Source organism: Manduca sexta, chromosome 8, assembly GCF_014839805.1.
Source record: "Manduca sexta isolate Smith_Timp_Sample1 chromosome 8, JHU_Msex_v1.0, whole genome shotgun sequence".
Classification (NCBI taxonomy): domain Eukaryota; kingdom Metazoa; phylum Arthropoda; class Insecta; order Lepidoptera; family Sphingidae; genus Manduca; species Manduca sexta.
Window position 1 is genome coordinate 2,464,448 of NC_051122.1, and position 24,650 is coordinate 2,489,097.

A 24,650-nucleotide genomic window follows, 5' to 3' on the forward strand; every position below is an offset into this window, starting at 1 on the left:
AAACAAAACGAGCGGAAACTAGTGTTTCTTTAAACACGATGTTTCAAAAGCTCATTCTGCAGTAATATTGAGCACTAAACACCCACTGTTAAAAGATGAGCCAGTACTCAACCAGTTAAGGTTAAAACTAGGCGTTATAATAAAATAATTTACTCACATACGACGAAAATATAAAAATCTCAACTGACAACTAAGAACATAAAAGACATTACATTGACGAATCGAAATTCAAAATTTAAAACTAAACTATATTTTTACCAAAAGGATTTGCGTCGCCAACACTCCCCACCCCAATGCTGGTACAGCATTCCACATCTAGAGGAATACGAGCGACGCGCGCAGAACGCCGCCAAAATCCCGTCTTGGTTTTGACCTCTACTACCCGTACTCGACCATCCTTTCCTGGAAATAACTTGGTAATAAGACCCTTTGGCCAAACGTTACGCGGTAAATCTTGGTCTACAACCAAAACGAGATCGCCAACTTGCAGGGGTTTCTGCTCTCCACACCATTTTCCTCTTGGTATGAGATCAGGAAGGATCTCCTTACCCATCTACGCCAGTACATGTCAGCTAACCTTTGAGCTTTACGCCATTGTTGGCGCAGACAGAAATCCGTGTCATTAAAACTTCCTAATATAGGCAGATTTGATGACGTTCCAAAAAGAAATGGTTTGGCGTGAGTGACTCTACGTCACCTGCCTCGACGCTAACATGCATCAAGGGACGGCTGTTCACAATATTTTCCACCTCTGTCATGAAGGTGTTTAAAACTTCTTCCCTTGGAGCACGTTCTTTTAATATAATTCTCAGTGAAGTTTTGATGGTTCTTATTAATCTTTCCCATGCCCCCCACCCAATGGGGACTCGCCGGAGGAATAAAGGTCCAATCAAATCCATTATTAACACCCTCATTTTTAAAACTCCTGTATCTATTTCTTGAATAGATTTCTGCAGCTCCTTATCGGCACCTCGCATATTTGTTCCGTTATCCGAATATATGTGTCGCGGCCAACCGCGCCTCGACGCCATACGTCGCAAGGCCAAAATTAAGGAGTCCGCAGTGAGCGATCCCACTAATTCGATATGTACGGCTCGAACCGTCAAACATGTAAATATCACTCCGTATCTTTTCATTCGTCGCCTTCCCTCTGTAACTTCAGAGTACCGAATAAGTCTAACCCACAAAAGGTAAATGGACGATTGTGATGGGCTACTCGGGCGAAAGGTAAATCTCCCATCCTGGGTACTTGTGGTCTAGCTTTGCGAATCCTGCACAACATACATTGAGACACAACGTTTTTACTGTAGGTCTAAGTTTTAAAAGCCAATATCTTTGTTTCAGCTCATTCACCACGGATTCTTGGTTTCCATGAGCGGCCATTACGTGGAAATGCCGAACAATTAATTTTGCCACAGGGTGTCGTCCGTCTAATATTACAGGATTTTTCGTTTCTAGGTCCACGCCGAGAGCAGAGTTGATCCGCCCATTAACCCTCATTACGCCGTGATTATCCAAAAGGGGTGACAAGGTAAGTAATTTACTATTTTTAGGTACAGGTTTACCTCGTGTCAAAGCGGTTATCTCAATAGGGAATGATTTTGCTTGAGCACTCTTCAACAGTAAGCATTCTGCTCGATCCATCATCTTGCAGTCTAACTGTCCAGGAAGTCTTTTGCATTTATCGACAAATCTTAGCAGTGCAGCTGCAGACCTCTTCAAACGTAGCCAGGAAGAAAACCGTAGAGGATCAGGTACAGGTAAGTGATATAACGTTACTGATGATTCCGATTCCATATGTGTAACCGCTACGTGTTCCAGATTATCATCAACCAATTCATAATTGAGTAGATCCTGAGGCCACTGAGACATGTCATTGTATAAAAAGCTGGTCCGTAAACCACTCGCTTTCAAAGACAGAACAATCAAAAGATTCTCGGGTGCCTAAGTCAGCAACGTTTAACTTCGTAGGAACATATTTCCATTCATGTATACGGGTCAAGTTATCTATCTCACCTAGGCGATTAGCTTCAAATGTTTTATACTTCCGTGTATTGTTTCGAATCAATGGATAACTGTGGTTGAATCACACCAAAAATATCTAACGGTTGGAGTTAATCTATGCTCCCTTATTATATTATTCGCCAATCTAGCTGCCAGGCGAGCTGCTTCAAGTTCAGCTTTCGGGATGGTTATAGGCCTAACAGGTAAGACTCTACACTTACTTGCTATAAATGAGACATAAATAATTTTCAATAATGTTCCAGCGCCAAAATGCAACCGCACACATTGCTTTACTCGATGCGTCGCTAAACACATGCAATTGTAGGTTGTCATAGCCGATATTCATTGACATAACATCTGCGGACTCTGTCACGGAGTTTCCCTCACCGGTCGTAGCGAGCGGAGGTGTCGGCGGCATAGTGAGTCCGATGAGTACTGGCGAATCGCAAGGTGTTAGGTTCGTGGCCGGCTGGCTATCTCGCCTTATTGTTAATGGGCGCCTGATAGTACCTCGGTATGCGTAAGTCACGAATAGACTTAAGTAAATTAATCCATTTGCACCATTTACCGTAAATATCATCTGATATATATTCGTCCCATCCAATATTAAGACGCCACGTATCCTGTAGCATAATTTTTCCTTGTATAGTAAATGGCGATAGGAAACCTAAAACATCAAAATAGACATTACTACTCTTAACATTAACCGTTTCGTAGGGCGCTCCTTACCATGAATAATGCTTTCGGGTATCCGTTTCAAAGACACATCAAAACCCCATACGTCATCTTTGGGATACCATATCAGGCCCAAAATACGCTCTCCTTCGAACTGCTGATGAGTTTTAAACTTTATGGCTGCAGTGCCTAAGGATGCTTCAGGTATAGAGTTCAACACAGCTTCGCTATTACTAGTCCAGTTTCGAATCTCAAAACCACCTGATAAGTGGATATTAGTTATATTTTTACCATTTTTATTGCTGACTCGTCATCAGGTAAACTATCTATATAGTCATCCATATAGTGTGAATTCGTTATTGCTTTAACAGCGGCCGGTAAGGTTGACACATAGCGCTGTGCATTTTTGTTCTTTATAAACTTAGCTATAAAGGGGAACAATTAGCTCCAAAATTAGTGACGTCATTACATACGTCTTAATATTTTCTTTAGGACTATTTCGCCAAATAAATCTAAATGCGTCTTGGTCTTCGTCATGAATTTTTATGCGTAAGAACATATCTTTGATGTCACCTGTTACTGCTACTTTATTCTCTCTAAAACGTAACATTATACCAAATAGAGATGACAACAAATCGGGGCCCGTGGTAAGTAATCATTAAGACACGAACCTTTCACCTTCGCCGCAGCATCAAATACCAGACGTAGTTTCTTTTTATTCGGATTGTCCACTCCGAAGTGAGGTAAATACCATGTCCGGGGAGTGGACGCGGAGTCCTCAAGTACTCTAGCAAATCCATTTTCCAGTAGATGTTGAATACGTTCTCTGTACCTGTAAGCAAAACCTAAATCCTTCTCCATTTTATTTTCAATACCTCGGAACCTTCTTACAGCGGCAGTGTAAGAGTCTGGCATCTTACACTCCTTATCCTTCCACGGTAGAGAAACATACCAACGACCGTCCTTGAGAAGGGCAGTACGTTCCAGCTCAGCGATAGCGCGTACGTCATCAGCATTTTGACGCGGCATAGTGGCTGAAATTCCTAGTGAATCTAAGGCAAAGGAACATCTGACTTCCTCATGAAGATGCTGCAAACCGACCTCGTATGACATAGAATCCTCTGCATTCTCAAATACAGTGAGAGCAGTGGCGATTGTCGATTTGCGCTCGTTCTGCGGCACACGTAGACTACCGTGGATGCACCAGCCTAGAGGGGTGAGTGTAGCAGACGGCTCATTTAATTTACCCAACCTTACTTCTAAGGGCAATAGCAAATGGTAATTATCCTGTCCAATTAACATTTCAGGTTTTAAATTAACGGTACATAAATCATTCTTTATATCGCTTAAGTGGCTATAATTATAACATTTAACAAAATCGAATTTTGCAAAGGCAAGTTTAACTCCTTGATACTACGAGCTCTTATGTTATTGTCTATACCACTAAGGTCCATATTAACAATTTTTGTTTCACAAACCAGTTCGTTATCAGTCCAAGCACCACGCACATGCATTGTTTCCCGGCGCCCGTGTAGTCCTGCACGTTCTGCGAGGCTAGCGCTTATGAACGATACAGTTGCCCCGTCATCTAACAACGCACTCGAATTCACTACACCGAGGGACCGTGTATACGAACAGGAACCACTTTTAGCAAAACTTTACGATCACTCGCACTAATATAGGTTACATTTTCCGTACCTGGTGACGGTGACGACTATGATGCAGGAGAAGTACCTCGCAGATCAGGCTCGTGACGTGCATCCGTAGCTATTGATATAGATGGTCGATGCGTACGTTGATCGTTTTCTCGATTAACCACGTTCACGGTGTAGTGTAAAAGGCGATGATGGGGTTGACCGCAATTATTTTGTCACAGGAAGGCGCTAGGCATGTATTGCGCTCATGGCGAGATAATAGACATTTGTAACAAATTCCGTGACGTTTGACAAATTGCCATCTGACATTACGTAGCGCTTTCTTAAACTCTTTGCATTCGGTTAGTATGTGAACAGACTTTTTACAAAATCGGCATTGGGATTCGTTTTCTTGAATTGCGAATGTATGTGATATAGCTCGGGTTGTATTTTCCCTTTGGTATTTTGAAGGGACATGTCGAATGTTGGTGATGATGCTCGCGGTTGTTGATAATTTTACGGCCTCTTCTTGTAAAATTCAGACATTATTATTAGCCGCGGTTTAGTTCCTTCTATTATAAATTTATAGCTGTAATCTGACCATTTTGAAATAAGTATTGGAGGCAGCTTGGATAAAATAATGGATACAATATTTACCCCAAACAGGTATTCTTCACGTCCAACAGCTTGAACTGCCTCTACAAAATTCTGAATTTTCACTGCAAATGTCACACAGTCTTTTTGATAGTCCTGGTGCAGCGGCGGGAGTTTTTTAAGGTCGTTTATAATACGAGATATTATGCAGTCAGGGTTCCCATACAGCAGCTCCAATGTCGACATAACCTTCGCAGGTGACGTGGCGCTGATAAACAAAGCACTAACTGATTCCTTCGCCGACCCTTTAAGGCACTTACGTAGCCTCCATAAATTCTCCTTGTCCGTAAAATTACACACCTCAGTGGACTCCTCATACGCCTGCTTAAACTGGAGCCATTCCATTGGATCGCCAGCAAATTCCGGTAAATCTTTTGGCGTTGACATGCGGCTCAGTAAACTGGCATTGGTTTTATTGGCAGTGGCACTTGTGAGGTTTTTAATTGCCATAGCAAGCATGTCTACAGCATTGCTGTACGTGGGTGGTACAGGGCCTTTTGACGTGGTCGTATGTGTTTTTGTTCTTCCGTAGCTACAAGAGTATTGGCGATACCTGGTGCAGTTGACCCGCTGTTTTACCATGATCGGGGGTGAACTGGTCCTTCGGTGGTACCTCGAATGTAGTTTGAAGATTTTCTATCCAATCTTGTACTTGAAGTTGAGACCTATTAACTTCTTCTTCAATTTGTGGACTGTAATCAATGTAGGTCTCCTCTTCAAGTTCCGCCAGCTTTAACTCTGTTTCCCGATCGATGAGGGCCATTTCGATGCGTGCCTTCCGTTATTCCGCTTCCAATTGCAATTTCTTTTTATGATGTTTATAGAAGACTTGGATGATACCTGACTTCTGCGTGAAGACATTGCTTTTGCGAGCGGATCTGGAACGTGTCGAGTTGGCTCAGAAGTTGCATCAAGTTCGGGAATACTTGGTTGTACTATTGGCTGCGCACCATTTTCCTTTGAGAGTCCCTCCGTTGTTGCCTGATCCATGTTTGTGGAGACCCCTTTTTCAGAGTCAACATTTTTCGGCAATTTCTCTTGTGGGCCACGGCGCGTTTTCCTGGTCATTTTTTGCGGTGTGCGGAACATAATATTCTGCAGATCCGGCTCGAAGGACCACTTGTTAAAGGTGAGCCAGTACTCAACCAGTTAAGGATTAAAACTAGGCGTTATAATAAAATAATTTACTCACATACGACGAAAAATAAAAAATCTCAACTGACAACTAAGAACATAAAAGACATTACATTGACGAATCGAAATTCAAAAATTTAAAACTAAACTATATTTTACCAAAAAGGATTTGCGTCGCCAACACCCACTGTAACACAGTGTGGCCCACACTTTGTTCACGCCTGGCACAGAGCCAAAGAAAGCATCTCATTTCCTCAATGAACTCTGATCTTGACTTTGAACTCGAGAATTCTGAATACATACTTTCGTTTGTGTCTTTGCTTTTGTAGGAGTAAAAGATTAACGATACTTTAAAATTAGCTTTTGGAGACTTTATAATATGTATAGATTTCGAAACCCATATTATTCATCATCATTATTAGTTACAAGAGGTTCACTGATGAACATGCCCCAAAAAGATTTCCAGATCGACCTATTGGAAGCGGACCGCATCCAGCGACCTTCTGCGAGTTTTATGAGGTCATCTGTCCACCAATATTATTATTTAAGCCAATATCTATTGGCAGTGCATGTCGTGTCATGATATAATGGTGTGCTGGATCAAACAACGCGATCTTTCGTATGCGAAAGCATACACAACCATCAGTCTGTATACACTGCTCGTACTTATAACTACTTCTCCTGCTTGTAATATATCGACAACGCTATGTTTCAATTTGAAAGATTTTAAATGCAGAAATAAAAGCAATATTATGATATCTTAGTTAGATAATGCTATGCAGGTCATTCTGTTTCTTCAACTGCTGCCAACAATTTCGCAAATACCGTTACTCCACCTAGACTGGTGAAGACTTACCTTAAAGTAAGTGTGTATCCTGTACATTTGGCGGTGATCCTTGACCGGGTGGAGGGTGATGGCGCGGTGCACCTCCCGAGTCTTCAGCCGGCTGGTGTACGCCAGCTCGCCGCTACCATTGTGGTGCAGGATCGTTTGCATCTGAAGAAGGAATGGATATGGTCAATTAAATATTAATGATCATAAGGCAATATTATTTGTAGATTTCATACGGATATAAATCTTTATAAGTACTTTTATACCCTATACCACACAAGACATCATGCTTTTTAGGGATACTGATAGAAAATCCAGTTTTAAGGTTTTTCGAATTACTTCCTTCATTTTTATCTTATGCTATTACTTTTACCGAATTTTATCCTCCTAAGTCCTAATGTGTGCCTTATTAGCAACATTAAGAACTATTTACCTTCTCGTCTACCGCTTCTTTGTTAGACTTTTGTGTTCATTTAGGCTCATTCAGGTCCGATTGGAATTTAATAACACACAACCAGCGAACGGTGAGTCGTAAATCGATCTTTTATATTGTGAAAAGAAGGACTTCGTCCCTCACTAACGCTACCAAATACAATATAGCTGCCACTTCAAACTGGTTTCATATTAGTACAACAATTGAGATGGCTTACTCATATTAATAAAAATTAGGCACACAAACTTAGCCTTTCGCCAAGGCCTAAATACAAGCGACATTCTTAAAGTTCACTCACTCCGAGGCTGCCAATACAAAAATGCGTTAAACTGAACCGGGCAAGTTCAAAGCCCCTTTTAATTGAAGCCAATCAATCTTTGCCAATGTCATTTGGCAAAGTCAAAGCCCCGAGAACTAATAAGTCATGCATTAGGCTACTGGAGACATATTAATATGATTTATTGAAGTAATTGCTCTGAGATCAGTTGTTGATCTCAATGACATTGTGCGTTGTGACAATTCTAATGAGTTTAGTTTACAACGGTTTTTGCTATTTCAATTTGATATATGGGTGACAGGCGATCAATTGTGATGATTTCTCGTTAATTACGCACAAAAAACTAGCCTCCTTATTCATAGACTTTATTTATCTAAGCTATATCTTTGTTGTGATAACAAGTCTGTTTCTCAGTGCTGACGGCATGGCAGCCTTCGCAGTGCGTAGACATAGGGCCGTTGTGATTCGCTAATATGAGATACAACTTGAATCTAAGTGGCTATCAGATAAATAAAGCTGAACAAACAGCAAGCTGTCAGGTAAACAAAGCTGAGAAACAGACTTGTTATCACTGCAATGCTCTGTCCTTAGATAAATAACGTCTATGAATAAGGGGGTAGAAGTAAAATGCATCCTGTTATTTTGGAATTAGACTACGACGAAGGCAATAACTGATGAAAACAAAGAGGATATATCATATATTCATGTAATTAATTATGGAATCTTGATCAACGTAAAGTATATAAATAATGATGATAATGTATTATTTTAAATAATACCCCTAAAACAGCGACTAAATAAGACCCTGCCGCCACTTCTATTAGATAATGCTTAGGTTATCTATTGAGATCTAGATAAAACCCAGATTGTAATACGAATTATTTTAAACACTTTCATATTAATTACCTGTGCGTGGATGTTTCATTAATTTATCAGAATATCAATCTACTTAAAAATTATACAATATGTTTAATTTTCGTTGCGTGTGTGTTTATTTATATAATGTAATGATGTTTTGAAATATCACAAACCAAATGCAATCCAGATAAGATATAGAAGTTAAATTACAATTCAAAATATTCACTTACGCTTCTGTTACGTTCAGAATAACATAAGTATCATCAGTTGCAATTTATTCCTTTCTTATGTGTATGAACTAAGTAATTATTTGTAATTAATAAATCTAAACGCGCACAAAATTTAGTTTTTTGACAAATATCGGATTATGCGTATTGAAAAACATAGTCTGTTGACATATAAGCGCAATATTTATGTAAAATGACCATATTTCGATCTGAATAACAGCAAATGTTTTTAATATTTATCAATAAATCATTTTTTTTTTCAAAATGGACACTAAATAGACTAAGACCTAGATTAACAAGGCAACATTCATTATACAATACTACAGTCAGGCTTTTAACAGAAGACATTCACACAAACGTAACTACGAACAAAAGTTTACGTAGCTTATAACACTCCAGTATCCAACATACACTATAGTCCATACAAATATAAACATTGAGATTCCAGAGCATTTTAACGTAACTAAATGCAACAGAATAAATAAACATACACGCAACTAAAATTAAACATATTGTGTAATTTTTAAGTAGATTGAAATATTTCCTGATAGATTAATGAAACACCCACGTACAGGTAATTAATTAGAAAGTGTTTAAAATAATTTGGATTACTATCTGGGTTTTATCTAGATCTCAATAGATAACCTAAGGATTATCTGATAAAAATGGTGCCAGGGTTTTATTCAGTCACTGTTGGAGGGGTATTCATTAAAATAATGACATTGTTAAGCTGTTTAGTTAGTAAACTGATGTTGGTCCAAATTTTAATTTTCAAAAATAATTGGTAGTATCAGAAAATTAAGACACGGTATTGACAGACTATAAAGATATACAATCAGTTCAACATTTCCGGTTTTATAACTTACTGAACTATACCATTAATAAAAGCTAGCCTCCAGATAGAACTGTGCTGTTAATTTGCAGTTTCTAGGTGCAACTGACAAGTTATTATTCACTAAGTGATACTAACATCATCATATCACTAGATGTCTACTGCTGAACGTCTTTCAAAGATTTTATGATCGAGCTCGAAAATGATCGGTATGCAACATACTATAATGTTTGCCTAAAATGGGATTATTCGAAATAATATCAGACTTCAAACAGGCAGCGAACCATAGCATCCCAATTCTTTATTAAACAAAAAGATATGTTACACAGTCTATCCTCACGTATAAATAACATCCCATAGTATAAATGATATCTAGTATCATCTAAAGATCTGTGCCCACCCACTATTAATGTGTTTATACATATAATCTGACCAGATCCAAGACGTATCGATCGTTCTTTGATGTTATTGTGCGTTACTGTAAAGTGTGTATTACCCATTAATACTCCAAATTATATTTCAAGGGAATCGATGGTCTAACTATCTTATGTCTAATATAAAATATCTGTAGTTACATAAGCGATTATAGTTAAATATTCTCATGTACCTTGACTTATCATAAGTGCAACTATATTCGCCGACGTTATGAATAAAGCATTTTATTTTTTTAATTCATGTATTTGGTCTTCAAAGAGGAAATAATGGAAGAAGAAAAAAACAACATGCTACAGTAAGAAGAACTAGCATGAGAAGTACAAATAAGATACCAAGTCCCAGAGAGTTTGACATTAGGTTCGCAAAAAGTGATCATTTTTGTGCAACAGGTATACAAGGGTATGCGTAGTGGAACAAAGAAAAATAATCAAGGAGCTCCTAAAATTCTACAGGTTTATTTTCATAACCATAAGGTCCAATGTACCTCCTTATATTTAAGGATAAAAAACATAAAAGAACAGTAAGAGCTTCTATGTTACTATGTTACCACGTGTGGTCTCTTCTGCTAATAAAAAAAAAACAACGGGACTATTTTCATAACCATAAGGTCCAATGTATCTTCTTAATCTTTAAGGATAAATAACAGAAAAGGACAGAAAGAGCCTCTATGTTACTATGTTACCAGTTACCACATATAGTCTCTTCTGTCTGTAATATTGCCTCCTTTAAGCAGTAGGTGAATAGTGCTTATACGTGTTAGGCTATCTTATCTTCAGGAACCTAAGCAACGAAGACATGAGGAAGTACCACCACTGACGTTTTTTATATATCTTATAGGTTAGGAATTTCGTAACTTGGATTAACATGACATCATAATTGACCATGTTCTTAAAGACATTTATTCAACCTTTTCCATGCATTATCAGAGACCGTACAAACTAATCTATCTGGCAGCGACTTCCAAATAGTTTTCTTCCTATATTTAAAGTCCTCAAATAAAGTCCTAAAATTTGGATAACCAACAAAACATACACGATACATGAAACAATTAGTATTTACTGCAAAGCTGTTTTATTGTTATACTGTCGCCGCGTACGTACTAAAAATAAAACTAGATTTAGGTTTCAACAAGCGACTTCAGTATTTTATTTTTTAAGGTAAGAAACAAGTCTTTAATATGTCAATATCAATACTATCACTATCATTTAACATCAGTTTTATCACAAAGCCTACTGTATGCGAACAAAGCGGTTTTCACGGGCAATAAATCTATACCTATCCAGCGAACCTAGACTGCAGGGTGAGCCACGCCCTGAGTCCCGCCCGATCGATGCTTCACTGAGATATCCTAGTGTTTATGTTGGTGCCTATAGCTCTTGTCCGGCGTTGTACCTTTCAGGAACCGTTTTGATGTATAGTTGTGTTGAGATGTATTTCATGTCTGAATATTGTCGCACTAGTTTAGTAGTATTTTGGATGTGAAACTTAAGATTCTGGTTTCGATTCTCGGCTCGTAAAAATGTGTGTAAAATTTAAAATACTATTTTGAAAACTGTAACGATAAGCTATTCTCTAATCTCTGTCACATTATAGGACGGATATAAGTTTGCCAAAATGTTCGAGTTGCATCTCCCACCTCTTCGGGGATGAATGCATTAACTTACACTGGTCTTATGTGCAAAGGGATAGGTTTAGGAATTATCAGACAGATCAGCTGTAGTTTATGTATTAAATATAATAGTGGGTTCAGATTTCCGATATCAGATAAAGCAAAGACTGATATTGTTAGAATCTTTCGTGTCGTTAACTTTTGACTACGTGCAAATTATGATGGTAATCGCTACGATTATCCATAAACAATAACGCTGTTAGAGCTATGAATCACGAAGGGAGCTTCATGGATTTAATCTATACTATTATATAAAGCTGAAGAGTTTGTTTGTTTGTTTGAACGCGCTAATCTCAGGAACTACCAGTCCAAATTGAAAAATTCTTTTTGCGTTGGATAGCCCTTTGTTCGTGGAGTGCTATAGGCTATATATCATCACGCTATACCCAATAGGAGCGGAGCAGTAATGGCTAATCTCAGGAACTATGAGATCGAACTGAAAAAAATATTTTTATGTTGGATAGCACTTTGTTCCTGGAGTGCTATAGGCTATATATCATCACGCTATGACTAATAGGAGCGGAGCAGTAATGGCTAATCTCAGGAACTACCGTGTTTGAACTGAAAAAATATTTTTGTGTTGGATAGCCCTTTGTTCCTGGAGTGTTATAGGCTATATATCATCACGCTATGACCAATCGGAGCGGAGCAGTAATGAAACATGTTGCATAAACGGGGAAAAATTATTAGTTTTGAGAGCTTCCGTTGCGTGCGCTGCGTAAACGGTTAAAGTTATGCAACAATGATGTATGACGGGATTATTCCTCTTAAAAAGTTCTAAAAAATATATTATAAAACAAAGTCCCCCGCTGCATCTGTCTGCCTGAACGTGTTAAACTCAAAAACTACCCAACGTATTAAGATGAAATTTGGTATGGAAACAGTTTGAGACCCTGGGAAGAACATAGGCTCCCGGGAAACTACTACTTTTATAACGGAAAACTTTAGCCTGAAAAACTTTATAACGCGGGCGGAGCCGCGGGCAAAAGCTAGTAAATATATAAACTGATTTATAAAACATTTTTTTTACTGAAAGCGTTAGTTAGTGACTTTTTTGGCAAGCCAAATACTGACTAATACAATAAATGAAGGACTAAAAAGGAATCTTCAATATTTTTTTATTGGTGGAATTATTTGCTATTTTCATAGGTTCTCTTAACAAAATATTAACTTTTATCGTTGTCATCGAGAAAAAGTTGCAATTTCGGAACTTTAAATTGCCAAAAGACTTAGGAACCTCGTGTATTCATATTTTTTCAAGTACCAACGAATGGTGATGAAGCGAAAAAACTTTCCATTAACTTCCTAATTTCATAATAACTATGACAAGACCTATGTTTTGATATCTTACACTGGTGCGTAAAGAAACTCTTTTGTTTCCAATGCCCCTGGAGAATAAGTAGCTTCAGTTCTGTTAGCCATCGTGCTTGACCACATGTGAGAGCTAACAGGAATATTTCAAATATCCAAAAATATTCCTTCCATATTCTTGGCGCAAAACTACGAAGTTAGAGGTTGAGGGTTCGATTCCCGCACCAATGTTTGTGTATTTTACTTTTGGTGTTGAAAGTCTATTGAATTCCAACATGTGTTTCGCTAGTCAAATATATTAAACATAAAAATGCTGACTCCACACCAATGTAATCAATGATGTGAAGTCGGCATTTTTTACGAAGAAAACAAGTTGGTCTTTCAACCTAATGTATATTAATAGTAGGTAATTATTTATTGCAAACGACATGTCATTTTAAAATATATTTAATATCCACATTTATACCTTATGGAAAGTTCAGTGCAGTACAAAATATTGCCGATTAATAAAAAAAAACAATTTTACTGATGTAAGAATTATACTCGCATTTCTTACTAATACATTTGGCGTCGTGTAGACGTCTTTCACTTGTTGCACTCATCGCACAAAATAATGGCAATAAAGACGTTATCATATTTTTTTTATTCTATATTTTTTCTAACTTTCAACGACTGTGAACTAGTCAACTTGGTACTAAATAATTAAGACGTGAGTACATAAACGGTGCTAATAAAGTGATTGATAGTAAGCATAATAGTCTTACCTAGTCTAATTAGTCAATACTCGGTAGTCTAAATCATATCAGGTGTACTGGTTCCCATTTACCTTACTAGCAGTGATATATAATTATCTTATAAGTTTTATGATTAAACGCATCATGTACACATTACAAACAGCTTAAAACATCGCATAACATATAAATATTTGCCTTTTAATATGCTGTTACTTTTTGGGTATTAGAACTGCGGTACCGCGCGTTATCGCGCCTTAACAACTAAGCATAGCCTTACCAAGGTCAGAGGTGTTGACTATCCATGGAAGTTGCATTAGAAAACAAAGCCAAAATAGTAATAATCAAAGTAACCAACCTGTTACGAGCATAAGAGTCCTGATTAACAATTAATTTTATATCAAAGTTATACTAGGCGGCGTAATTAAATTGTTTAAAAAGTTTTATCCATGTCTAATTCTCACTAAAACCAATCTACTAAAGCTTTAGGACACCATGTTATATGAAATTTAATGAAAATAACGAAGTCTATAAAGCATTATTGCACTAGGAAAAAGTACATTCAAAATAAAAACAAAACTGCGTTTACTATGCGAATTTCCAGACAGACACTTTGCGTCTCGCTTCCTCGTGCATCTTCCGTCTCTGTGCAAATTCGACACGGCTCCAATTGGTCAAATTTTCCCGAGCACCTGGGATTTTCCACCATGAAACGTCTCTGATTGGCGGAAATATCACACAAAATCAATACGATCGCGAGTAGCACGGGAATATGAACGTTCTGGAACACTCGATGCAAATATCGATTTTCCGAGGGGTATAAAGGGGCGGCCGCGAGCTGCAGCCTGCATTCGGCACCATGGGAGCGCGTGTAGACGTCATTAGCTGACAGAGCCATCCAAGAGGCTCTGCTCCGACGCACTCATCAATATGTTTGTGTCGGCGAAGAAACCTCTTGGGGTGGCAGGAAACATCTAGAAGAATACAATGGCGAAATAACCTACACATTAAGGTTAAATGGGACGAATAGTTATGGCCCGAAGACCGAAGAAAGGACCGATCAGCGATTGGCTACGGGGGTGGCGGCGCAGACGAGGGATCGCGCTTGGTGACGGTGCCGATGTCTCCTGGCAGCCGTCGCCTCCGCGCAGTTCTGCGGCCTCCGGGCTTGCCTCGTCGGCGAGGTCCTAAGAGTTCGACGACGATGCCCTTATTTTTGGTTCCTTTGTTTTAAAATAAATTACACAATTTCAGTCTTTCATGAGAATATCACGTACCGCTATTCGGTCGCCATGTCGGCAGCTCTGCCGAGATGGCCACTGAATGGTCATAAGTTATATGTTAAGAAACCTAATTATAAGCTTAGAATTAAGGAAATATGGATTTTTATTTACCCGTTCCCCTACACTGCACAAAATACTCACTTTGCCAAAAACATTTTTAAACGGTAATTGATCTGATCAAGGATTTTCATTACAAAATTGAAATAATAAAGTCACAAAACAATGATCAGTTTAATTACTAGTTGATCATGTGAATTGGTAAAGGAATAATCTATTGCTGAACATACTTTTAACACTATACTAAACATCAGAACAAAAGCAATATTTAGGGGTTTTCCCCTAAATTTTGTACAAAACATGAACACAAAGTAACCCGATACCGCAAATTGGTGTAGCTCACTCATCTCAGCTGCCTGGAGAAGAAGCGAAGAGTTAGCACAACGAAAACTCAACCAACTTTACTTCAGATACTACAATGGTGTAAGTATAATTTCGTAGATGATCATTGCATACGAAAGTCAAGTGCATATTTTTATCTAAAAGCAAGAAGATTAATAATTTGCTAACAATTTTCTTCCCCAAACATCCTTATAGAATCAGCTTTCGCTTGCTATATTCAACACTGTTAATATAGGAACATTCAAAAGAAGGTCTATAGTCAGGGGTCCCTATTCCGTCTACGGGGGCATATCCATCTTTTTGCAATTACGGACGTTGTAATGGAAGGACAGCTTTGATAGCCATATAGATAAATAGCGGATTTTTGACTCTCTTTCCTATACAACTATCAAAGTTGTACTTCGATTAGAACACCTGTACTTGCAAAAAGACGAATTCGCCCTCGTAGACGCAATAAGACTCTGACTATATTTTTAAATCAAGGTAACTATAATTACTCTGATATTGATTGTATCAAAAGCCATATGCATTTGCCATAGAGGGAGTAACTCGCTTGTTTGCCCCTTTGTCTATAAAAAGGGGAAGTCTATGTTCGTCTGGGTAAGTACAACTGCGCTATTTTCCCCCCGGTTGTGTGAAATGTACCTTTCGGTTTATACAATAGACCATGTTAATAATAGACAGTATAAAACATAAGGTCCAGACTTCATAAATTAAGGTAATAACAGAAAACTAGGGTCAAAGTTTTTGGCGTTGCTAGTATTATAAATACCCTTTGGCGTTGTTACTGTTATAGGTATATGTCTTATCAAATTAAATATGTTTCCTAATTGAGTTTTTATAATATTTAGTTAAAACCACACAAAAATCATTATTTCATATCAGAGATGTATTAAAACGCGCAAAACCCTGTTCAATGCTCATAAAACGCAATGCCATTTAACAAGCATACAAAATAATTCAGTTTAATTATTGAGCATAATGAGACTTAACATCTGGCGTCTGGGAGCGAGCGCTATGCAACCGTACAACAGTCTTTCCCATAAACATTATAAACCAGCAAACCTGATTAGAACCTAGCTTATATCTACCGGGAAAGCGAAATAATTGGGCTATAAAATTTAGGCTGTGATGGTATTTAAAAGCGCTAAGCTATAAGCAAAAGAGACTTGTCTCTTTGTACACGAGTAACATAAATATAACAGTGCATAAAAGTACGTGCATATAGCAAGCCAGACAGGCTAGCGTTCCTAAAATCAATAATGCACAACCTACCGTCCTAGGGTGGGGTGGGTAGTTCCAGTCTATTGATATAGGGTGTATCTGTAGGGTGAGTAACTTTATCGACGCACTTCGCAAAACTAGTAGAACCAGCCAAACCTCTATATGACAAATTACATGTTTTTGATATAGCAAAAAGTATAGAAATTTTATCCGTATAGACCTGATAAAAAAAAAATGGTCTTTATTTAAAACTTTTTTTTCGCAGCTGGAAAATGACTAGACTGAAACTAATGTTAAAGGTTACGTACAGATTTCTACTCTTTCTTATGTAATTAATCGCAGCATAAAGTAAATAAGCTCAAGACTGAATCCCCAAACAGACAGACAAGTAGATAAGAAAGCAATTTGAGTTTCAAATAACTCATTTCCATTCCTTGATACGAGGAAAGCATTATCATCACCATATCTCTACATCTAAAACCAGACTATCATAAAGTTTTTGTTAGATTTACACTTTTATTCCATAGCCTTAATGTATGTCATAATTTAGTCCTTGACATCATAGATTTCATAGTTCAAGTACGCTGCCTTTAGACTACAATAGAAATACGACAATTATTTTCCATTTTAACCAATATCTAGGTTTTTGTCGCAACTTCATCCTTATACATTTCTGGGAATGAAAATCTTACTTTGTAAATACTTTTAATCCAAGATATGTTCTATTTCTACCCTCCATGCAATATTTAATCAAAATACACCCGGCAGTTTCTGTATTTACTAATTAAATCCAAACGTGTTCAAAACATTTCTAAATAGGTTTTTAAATTTACCGCTCAGTATACGATTACAATGGCGCTATGTAAAACCGATATATTTTAAAAATCAAAAAGCTAGCAACACGGTCGTGGTATTTTAAACACTAGTTGATCGGCAATCTAGATATTTATTTTCATAAATCTACTCAAACTTAAACAGAAACAGGTGTTTGGTGAAAATAAATCTTTTGATGTTGAATATATAGGTACATTATTGATGAACACTGCGTGAAAATAATTTTACTTCAAGCCATTGCTTTTCAATGACATCTAGCGGCAAAAGGCGACACTTATTAGTATCAGCGGGAAGGTAAAAATGTCAACCAATATCCTACAGAAAAACTTGCCTAGACGTGAGTGTAAAGCTTTAAAGTTCGCTCAAATATCAAAAGATAGAGCTGATAAGATTTTTTATAATAATTATACGATTTCCTCGGAATTTTACATATTTCCCTATCCTTAGAAAATATTATTAAGGACTATGATACAAGCTGAATTACTGTAAGGCGGCTAATAAACTCTATCTACTAAAATTTGAGTTAAGATGTAAAATGGTTACAGAAAACTAAAAGAATCTTGTATGTTTAGCCTGTCCAGGAATATAAAAGTCCTGCTTTGACGGCACCACCATTTTTTTTAAAGTTAACGTTGCCAGTACAAAAAAAAACATATTTTACCGCAACATGGCCAGGTGTTCATAATACTGGTCTATTTTTAATGATTAAAGGGTAACAAAGATAAGAATTCATGCACTGTGCAGCAGAGTGAAAGCAATTAATCAAATAATTCTGCAATATTTTTGAGAAGCACTGACATCATTTCTTAAGTCATACACGCCTTAGATGATGCGTGATTGACCTCGTAGCTAAGTATTTCGAGACCTCGGTATTTCGAGACAACACCCACTAGGTATCTGCTAAAAATTAAGCTAAGACATCGACATAAGTCAGAAAAAAAACTTGAAAATCTAGTAAACAATAAGTAATTATTATACGCACACGAAAATTCCAAACCCTTTTTTGTACTAGGAAAAATAATAATATAAACAAAAAGTGTAAGAGATAATAATTAGTTTCCTATTGAACTTAGTTAAAGCCTTTATTGATAGCATGAACAAACTTAACCAAATTATAAATTCATAAAATAATATGCTAAATTAACTAATTCACTTAATACCACATTTTGCTTTTGCTTTATCCTTTTATAGCCACACGGTACATAAATAACTCACGTGTAATATTCTTTCATAGTTCTTTTTAGTTTCCAGTAGTGCGTATACTTAGTTTTATCCATTTGCATGTCCCCAGTCCGGCGGTGTCGGACGCGTTTTTGCGCGGCCGCGTGGCCCGAGTACCGTTACCCCAAGGTCTCGGCAAGCCAGTTCAACAATTACACGTGTACCGTATACCCAAGCTGTTACAACACTACCTCTATTTATAAACCGGTAATTAAAACATTCTTTTGTTCCCATCGCGAAGGGCCTTGTACAAAGCCTTACTGTCCTGATGCACTTTCTATTATAAGGAGGTAGGGCTTAACTTCGCTGGCCGAAATACGGGTTGGTAACTGCGAAATTCTTACAGATAATGTTTTATGTATGCAAGTGTCGCGAGGTATTCCTTCGCCGTTACGTGACATTAATTAGAAGAATGTACTATTTTTATTTGTTCTGCAATAGACTAGATTCTTGAGCATGTTGGCAGGGTTTGGGTTTTTAATTTTATAAAGTCTGGACGGATTTGAATAATGTATACATCTAATAATAACTTGTTTAGAGACGAAGTTTTCTTATTTCACGTTGACCATATTTTTTGTACATTGATTCTTGTGTCTCTTGAATGAATTACTGGTACTTCGAGCTCATGTCATAAAACCGTTTTTAAATCATCTACAGTTCTAACAAATTTAATACTTTATGTAACAAATCTTTCGAAAAAATACATTTAATATTTAGCTCAACCAAAACACAAAGACAAGCGAAACCATTGCATCACCAGTCATACATTGTCCCCCAAGATTGACAAGGTCAAGAGCCCGTATCGAGCGAAATGAACTTACGGCCGACCTTCTTCGGGTCGGGAGACACAAATTCTAAATAGAAACTGACATTTATTTCGACTATTCAATTGAGGAGTGTATAACAACCTGGGTGGCTCGTGTGTATGAGACACTGTCATAATAATTGCTTTAAAAAATAAATATGAACGCGATCAGCTTTTTCTGTGGTTTTTGTTCTAGCTAAATGAGTACACGGCCTCTTAAATTCTTGGACCTGCTTTGCTGTCACAGGAGATTTATTTCATAATTCATCTTCTCATGTCATATTAAGATGTAAGTTAACACAGTTTTTGTGTTGAAGTGCGAGGAATAAGAAAATAAAAAAGTTTTTAAACAAGTTTTTTCGCAATTTACAAACAAACAAAAAACTATTTTTTTGTAATTACATATTTAATTTTGAAGAATACCAACGCGCTCTTTGTTTGAACGAGAGAAAGTTCGCGTTATATGGGCTAGAGATTTGCACACAATGGCTGTTTTCGAAAAAACCTGTTCCCTCCTCGCAGAGACCACTGCAATTAGACAAACAGGGGACTTGTCCGATGTCAAATCATATTTAAAAACTATAGAACTTTTCAAGAACGCATATGCTGTACATTGATGTAGTTTTTATGAAAAATTGCAGAGAATATTTCGCTGATCAAAATAAAAATTGTCAACTTTGTTTTAAAATGGCGGACTGCCAGGTAGGTTCATCATTTTACGATAAATGAATATCACCGTTCACATCCAGTCTGTGGACCATTGTCTCTTCTATAGACTTGAAAAACTTGTACCACAACATAACTTTGGCATAAGGGCAAGTAGAAGATTAATGATTGAATCAAATTTATAATTTCATAATTTTACACCTTGATAAAGGATTTATTTAAATAACAGACCGTATCAAAGAAACGGCACGAAAATCATATAACGACAACACAGTAAAGGTCACATTAACAACAACAGACAAAATAAACAAAGTTACTACTAATTCTATAATCTATGATTTTATTATCAATGACATTGCCAAGGTGTTGTGATATTTATTTAATTACAGGTCAAAATCGTGGCTAAATAATAAAAAGATTTTTACTAACAATCATATATTCATTTAATGACTTAATATATGTATAAAGCATTACAGAGATTAATTAATGTTAGCATGACGAACGTAATGCAGGAATTGATTAATAAATCTTCATGAACTTTAAATGTAGCATAGTTAAAGGCATGAGATTTACCACAACACAAACGTCATCATTAAGACAAAAGTAACTATTAATTTGACTGATACTGTCAATAAAGATACTGGCATTAGATTGTTAGTTTTAGACATTGAACTTCGCAACATCGCGTCGTCAAAAAATTAAACACTCCATAGAAACGGGCATAGCAACTGACTGTACCCGTTTTTAACTTCTATGCCTGTGAAACGCAACAGATAACTCACACTTGACATTGGTTTTCTGTGAGAAAATACTACCTGTCAGAAACACCATGCTGTCGACAAATAACTAAACCGTGACTAAAACGTAAAAGGGTAGGAAAGACATTTGGATTTTAGACCTAAATCCATAAATAACGGCTGTTTAACAGCAATACGACCCATGAAGAGGAACCTTTTTACATGCCCGTGAAGCATCTGAATGTTTGCCGGCAAACATGACAGCTACATTGACATTTACGTGTGTCACGAGAATATAACCTTATATACTACATAATAAGGTTATTTTTCCGTGACACGCGTAATGTCATGTAGCTGTCATGTTTGCCGGCTAACATTCCGATGCTTTAAGTGTTAACGTAGTGAATCACAACCAGTCTCGGGTTAACAAGATTTCGCACGGATTACCGTCATTTCGCAAGCGCACTTTGCAACGGTACCGGCCGGTTGCCGCGTGTTTGTCGATGGTCAACAAAGTAAGCACTTAGCAAGCGATGGACCATAGACAACTTCGACAATATTTGTTTTTTATCATGTCAAGTTTTTTTCGTAATTTTAGACAGTGGTTCTTGCCCGCTATCGACCTTTTTCAATAAATGATCCCAATCTTAATCTGTAATCCCATTCTGAGAATGAATCAATCAAAATAAGTCATTTGTAAGCATGTTAAAAAAACATTGGTCCATTTTTGAGATAGATCGAAAAAAGCGATTAGGATCATTCATTGGAAATAGCGGTTAATCTTCTACTCCGTATCCTATTCAGAGTATAATTAGTTTATAATTGTATAAAGTAAGTATTATAGGATGTGTTGCTAATGTTTTAGATAAGCCTGGTGCCTAATAAAAACTCTGACAAAACTTTTCATTAGTTTGCTTCTTAGATTTATACGAATAATATAAATTCAAAGTCTGACCAATCGGACAATTTCAAACTTTAATAAAAAAAACACAATAAACATCAATATCAAGCATTAACTATACTATCTCTTCTTTTAAAATGCAACAAAATAATCAATTTACTAACTAGTCTTTATAAAACATATAACATTTATCAAGACATTATGGGGACACTTTCTAGTCCCTCACAAGACCGGCTCATATCTAGTACTTTAGCAATAACTGCGAACCTGTTAGCTTCTAGACTGGGAAACATAAATCATAAATAATCTTTGCTTATAGAACCTAATGAATGAGTTTAAATGACATTGAAGAACTATGGCTTACGAGAATTCGTTTAGAGAAGAACTGCCATATTATTTCTGACCTTATACATAAAGATATAAAAGTAAGTATACTAGATCATATATTTCTTATCGGATACGTCAGTCATAATAATTCAATGTTATAATACTTTACATAATGTATCAGAGTATTGCAGTGACAATTTTGTATCTAAAAGTTCTGAGGTAGTTGCAATATCAAAAATACTAGTGTTCTTAAAGTAGAGTATTTGTGACGCATATTATACATATTTTTTTATACTCCTCTATACTGCCGTGCTAAAGGGAAACATTATTTCGAGATAATCGAAGTTATGTAAATATAGCTTTGTATGTAAAACTGAGATAGGGAAACATTTTTAAGTTTATTTTTAGTAAGTTCTCAACAAGCTACCGTTACTTAGGTAACTTCATTAGAAGGGTATTTCTTTAAACTATCTGACGACATAAAAAACATTTTTTTTTTAGATTACGCTTTTGAGCTTAGCACGGCAGTATAATAACTTTAATTATGCCAAATCTGACTCCATCTCACTCCTCCGTGGGAGCGAGATACAAAATTTGGTCTTCACGTATTAACATAAATAAGTGTTGGTAACCATCAGAGTAACAATACCTTTATTAAATATAAGATAAAAACCCAAAATAGATAGTTTAATAAGTATGCATTACAATAAACGACCTTGGTACGAAGGATTCCTTTCAATCTTGATAGAAAAAATGATCCCTGAGTTATGTACCGTCGTAGAATTTTAATTAAAACCAACAATGGTCCCAGTCAGTCTGTGAATGCACTTTAAGAAACTATCATTCAACCGATTCACTTTCCAAGAAGGGAGACAAAGCGGCATTATCTAGAAATAGACTGAAATAACGCACCCCATTCGTAGAATCATATAAATAAATTGATTTTGCTAGTAGTAGTAGTTTTCGCTCGTATCGGGTATTTATATCTACCATGATAGCCGTACACGAAGCATAAATCCCGTCACAGTGATCTTTAGTCTGTCGCGTTCCGGGTTCAATTTATATCCGGTTTGAAACAAACCACCTTTGTATCGACTGGCAAAGGATAATCAATTCTTATCAGACTATCTGAACACCACTGCACTTAGTACTTATCTACCATCAGGTGCAATAGATTTACTAACGTGTCTTTATAAAAAGCGACAGTAAAATACTTAAGGGATACTCGCTATATCCCAATAATTATGCTTAATTTAAGTCATTGCCACAAGGAGGGAGAATTGGCGTTTAATAATGTAATATAAAATAATTTTCAAAATAGATGCAATAGTTCTAGAGATTATCAAGGAAACTAAAGCTTTATTATGTTAATATTTATTAATTTATTATTCATGGACAAAGAGAAGTAATTATATTAAATTATTTAAGCCTTACAAACTACTAATAATACTGTAAATGCATTATCTTCAGTCGCCACAGCGTGCATGGAAATTTAGGAAGAAAACAATCATTAAAATGTCTATTAAATATTAAAGGCTTATATAATATATATACAGGAACATAATAACATAATTCTATTTTGTGTTTTCATATATTAAAAATAAATAAATATCGTATGTCCGCTGCAATGCACTACACTAATGAGACGTTAAATAACAGCTTTCAACCCAATCAAGAGATGGTAAACGAGTTGCATATCTTCCCAGGACTCGCGACATATGGCCGGTCTAAATGCAGAACAATTAACACCGGTCCTATAAATATAGCTTGGACATAAACATAATCAGTAGGGGCTTTACAAGGAAAAGTAAAACCTGGTTTGGAGATAATAATACTTAGTACTGCCATGAAAGATGGAACGTCTTTTTTGTTTATTTTAGACTACGTAGCATTTACTATCAGGTGTAAAGTAATCAGTTTATTGCTAGGAAAAAATGCAATTAATTTTATGAGTATAAAGATAAAAAAATTATATTTGTATAACACAAGTTAACCAACTTTTCTGTAATATATTCAAACAGAAATTTTCTTAATATTTTTAACAATATTTCAGAATGCATACAGTTCGAAGTATCAATACCTAAGTCTCTTTTCATCAATACGTATTTCGCCGTGCGCAACTAAAGAGCAAAAAACGATAAAATTATCCAAATTCCCGCCAAAACGCCTGCTTTGCATAATTATTTAGCACTCACAGACGATCCGTGACATTTTTATTTGCATAAGTATTTGTTAGTCTAAACGCATCTAGTACACATCACGTAGGCGCGTAACATGACGATAGTTTACTTAGATACCGAGATTTAATGACTAAGAAATTTTCCACTAACTTTTTTTTATGGATGTCGAGATAGTATCACGCCCGGATTTCTCTTGGCTTACATCACTTAGAACTTCGGATTATAAATTATTGCATGACGCTGAACTGCCCTCATCATTAGACATTAAACACGTATAATGAGAAGTACTTTAACAAAAAATCGTTTATTTGAAATAATAACTTCTATCTAAGTATTAAAATTGTGTAGCACGAAGACAGGCCCATAC

At 36.4% G+C, this 24,650-nt stretch overlaps 2 protein-coding genes across 2 annotated transcripts in view; both read right to left on the bottom strand.

Annotated features, from left to right (window-relative positions):
* LOC115445940 (chondroitin sulfate synthase 1) overlaps positions 1 to 567 on the bottom strand; it is a 21,023-nt gene extending 20,456 nt beyond the window's left edge. Inside the window, exon 1 of the mRNA XM_037436560.1 lies at positions 485 to 567. Within this exon, the coding sequence (XP_037292457.1) occupies positions 485 to 567 (83 nt within the window). The remainder of the gene's footprint in view (positions 1 to 484) is intronic.
* Positions 568 to 6,860: 6,293 nt separating this feature from the next.
* LOC119188677 (chondroitin sulfate synthase 1-like) overlaps positions 6,861 to 24,650 on the bottom strand; it is a 54,954-nt gene continuing 37,164 nt past the window's right edge. The window contains exon 2 of the mRNA XM_037436600.1: positions 6,861 to 7,098. Coding sequence (XP_037292497.1) covers positions 6,898 to 7,098 — 201 coding nt within the window. The 3' untranslated portion in view covers positions 6,861 to 6,897. The remainder of the gene's footprint in view (positions 7,099 to 24,650) is intronic.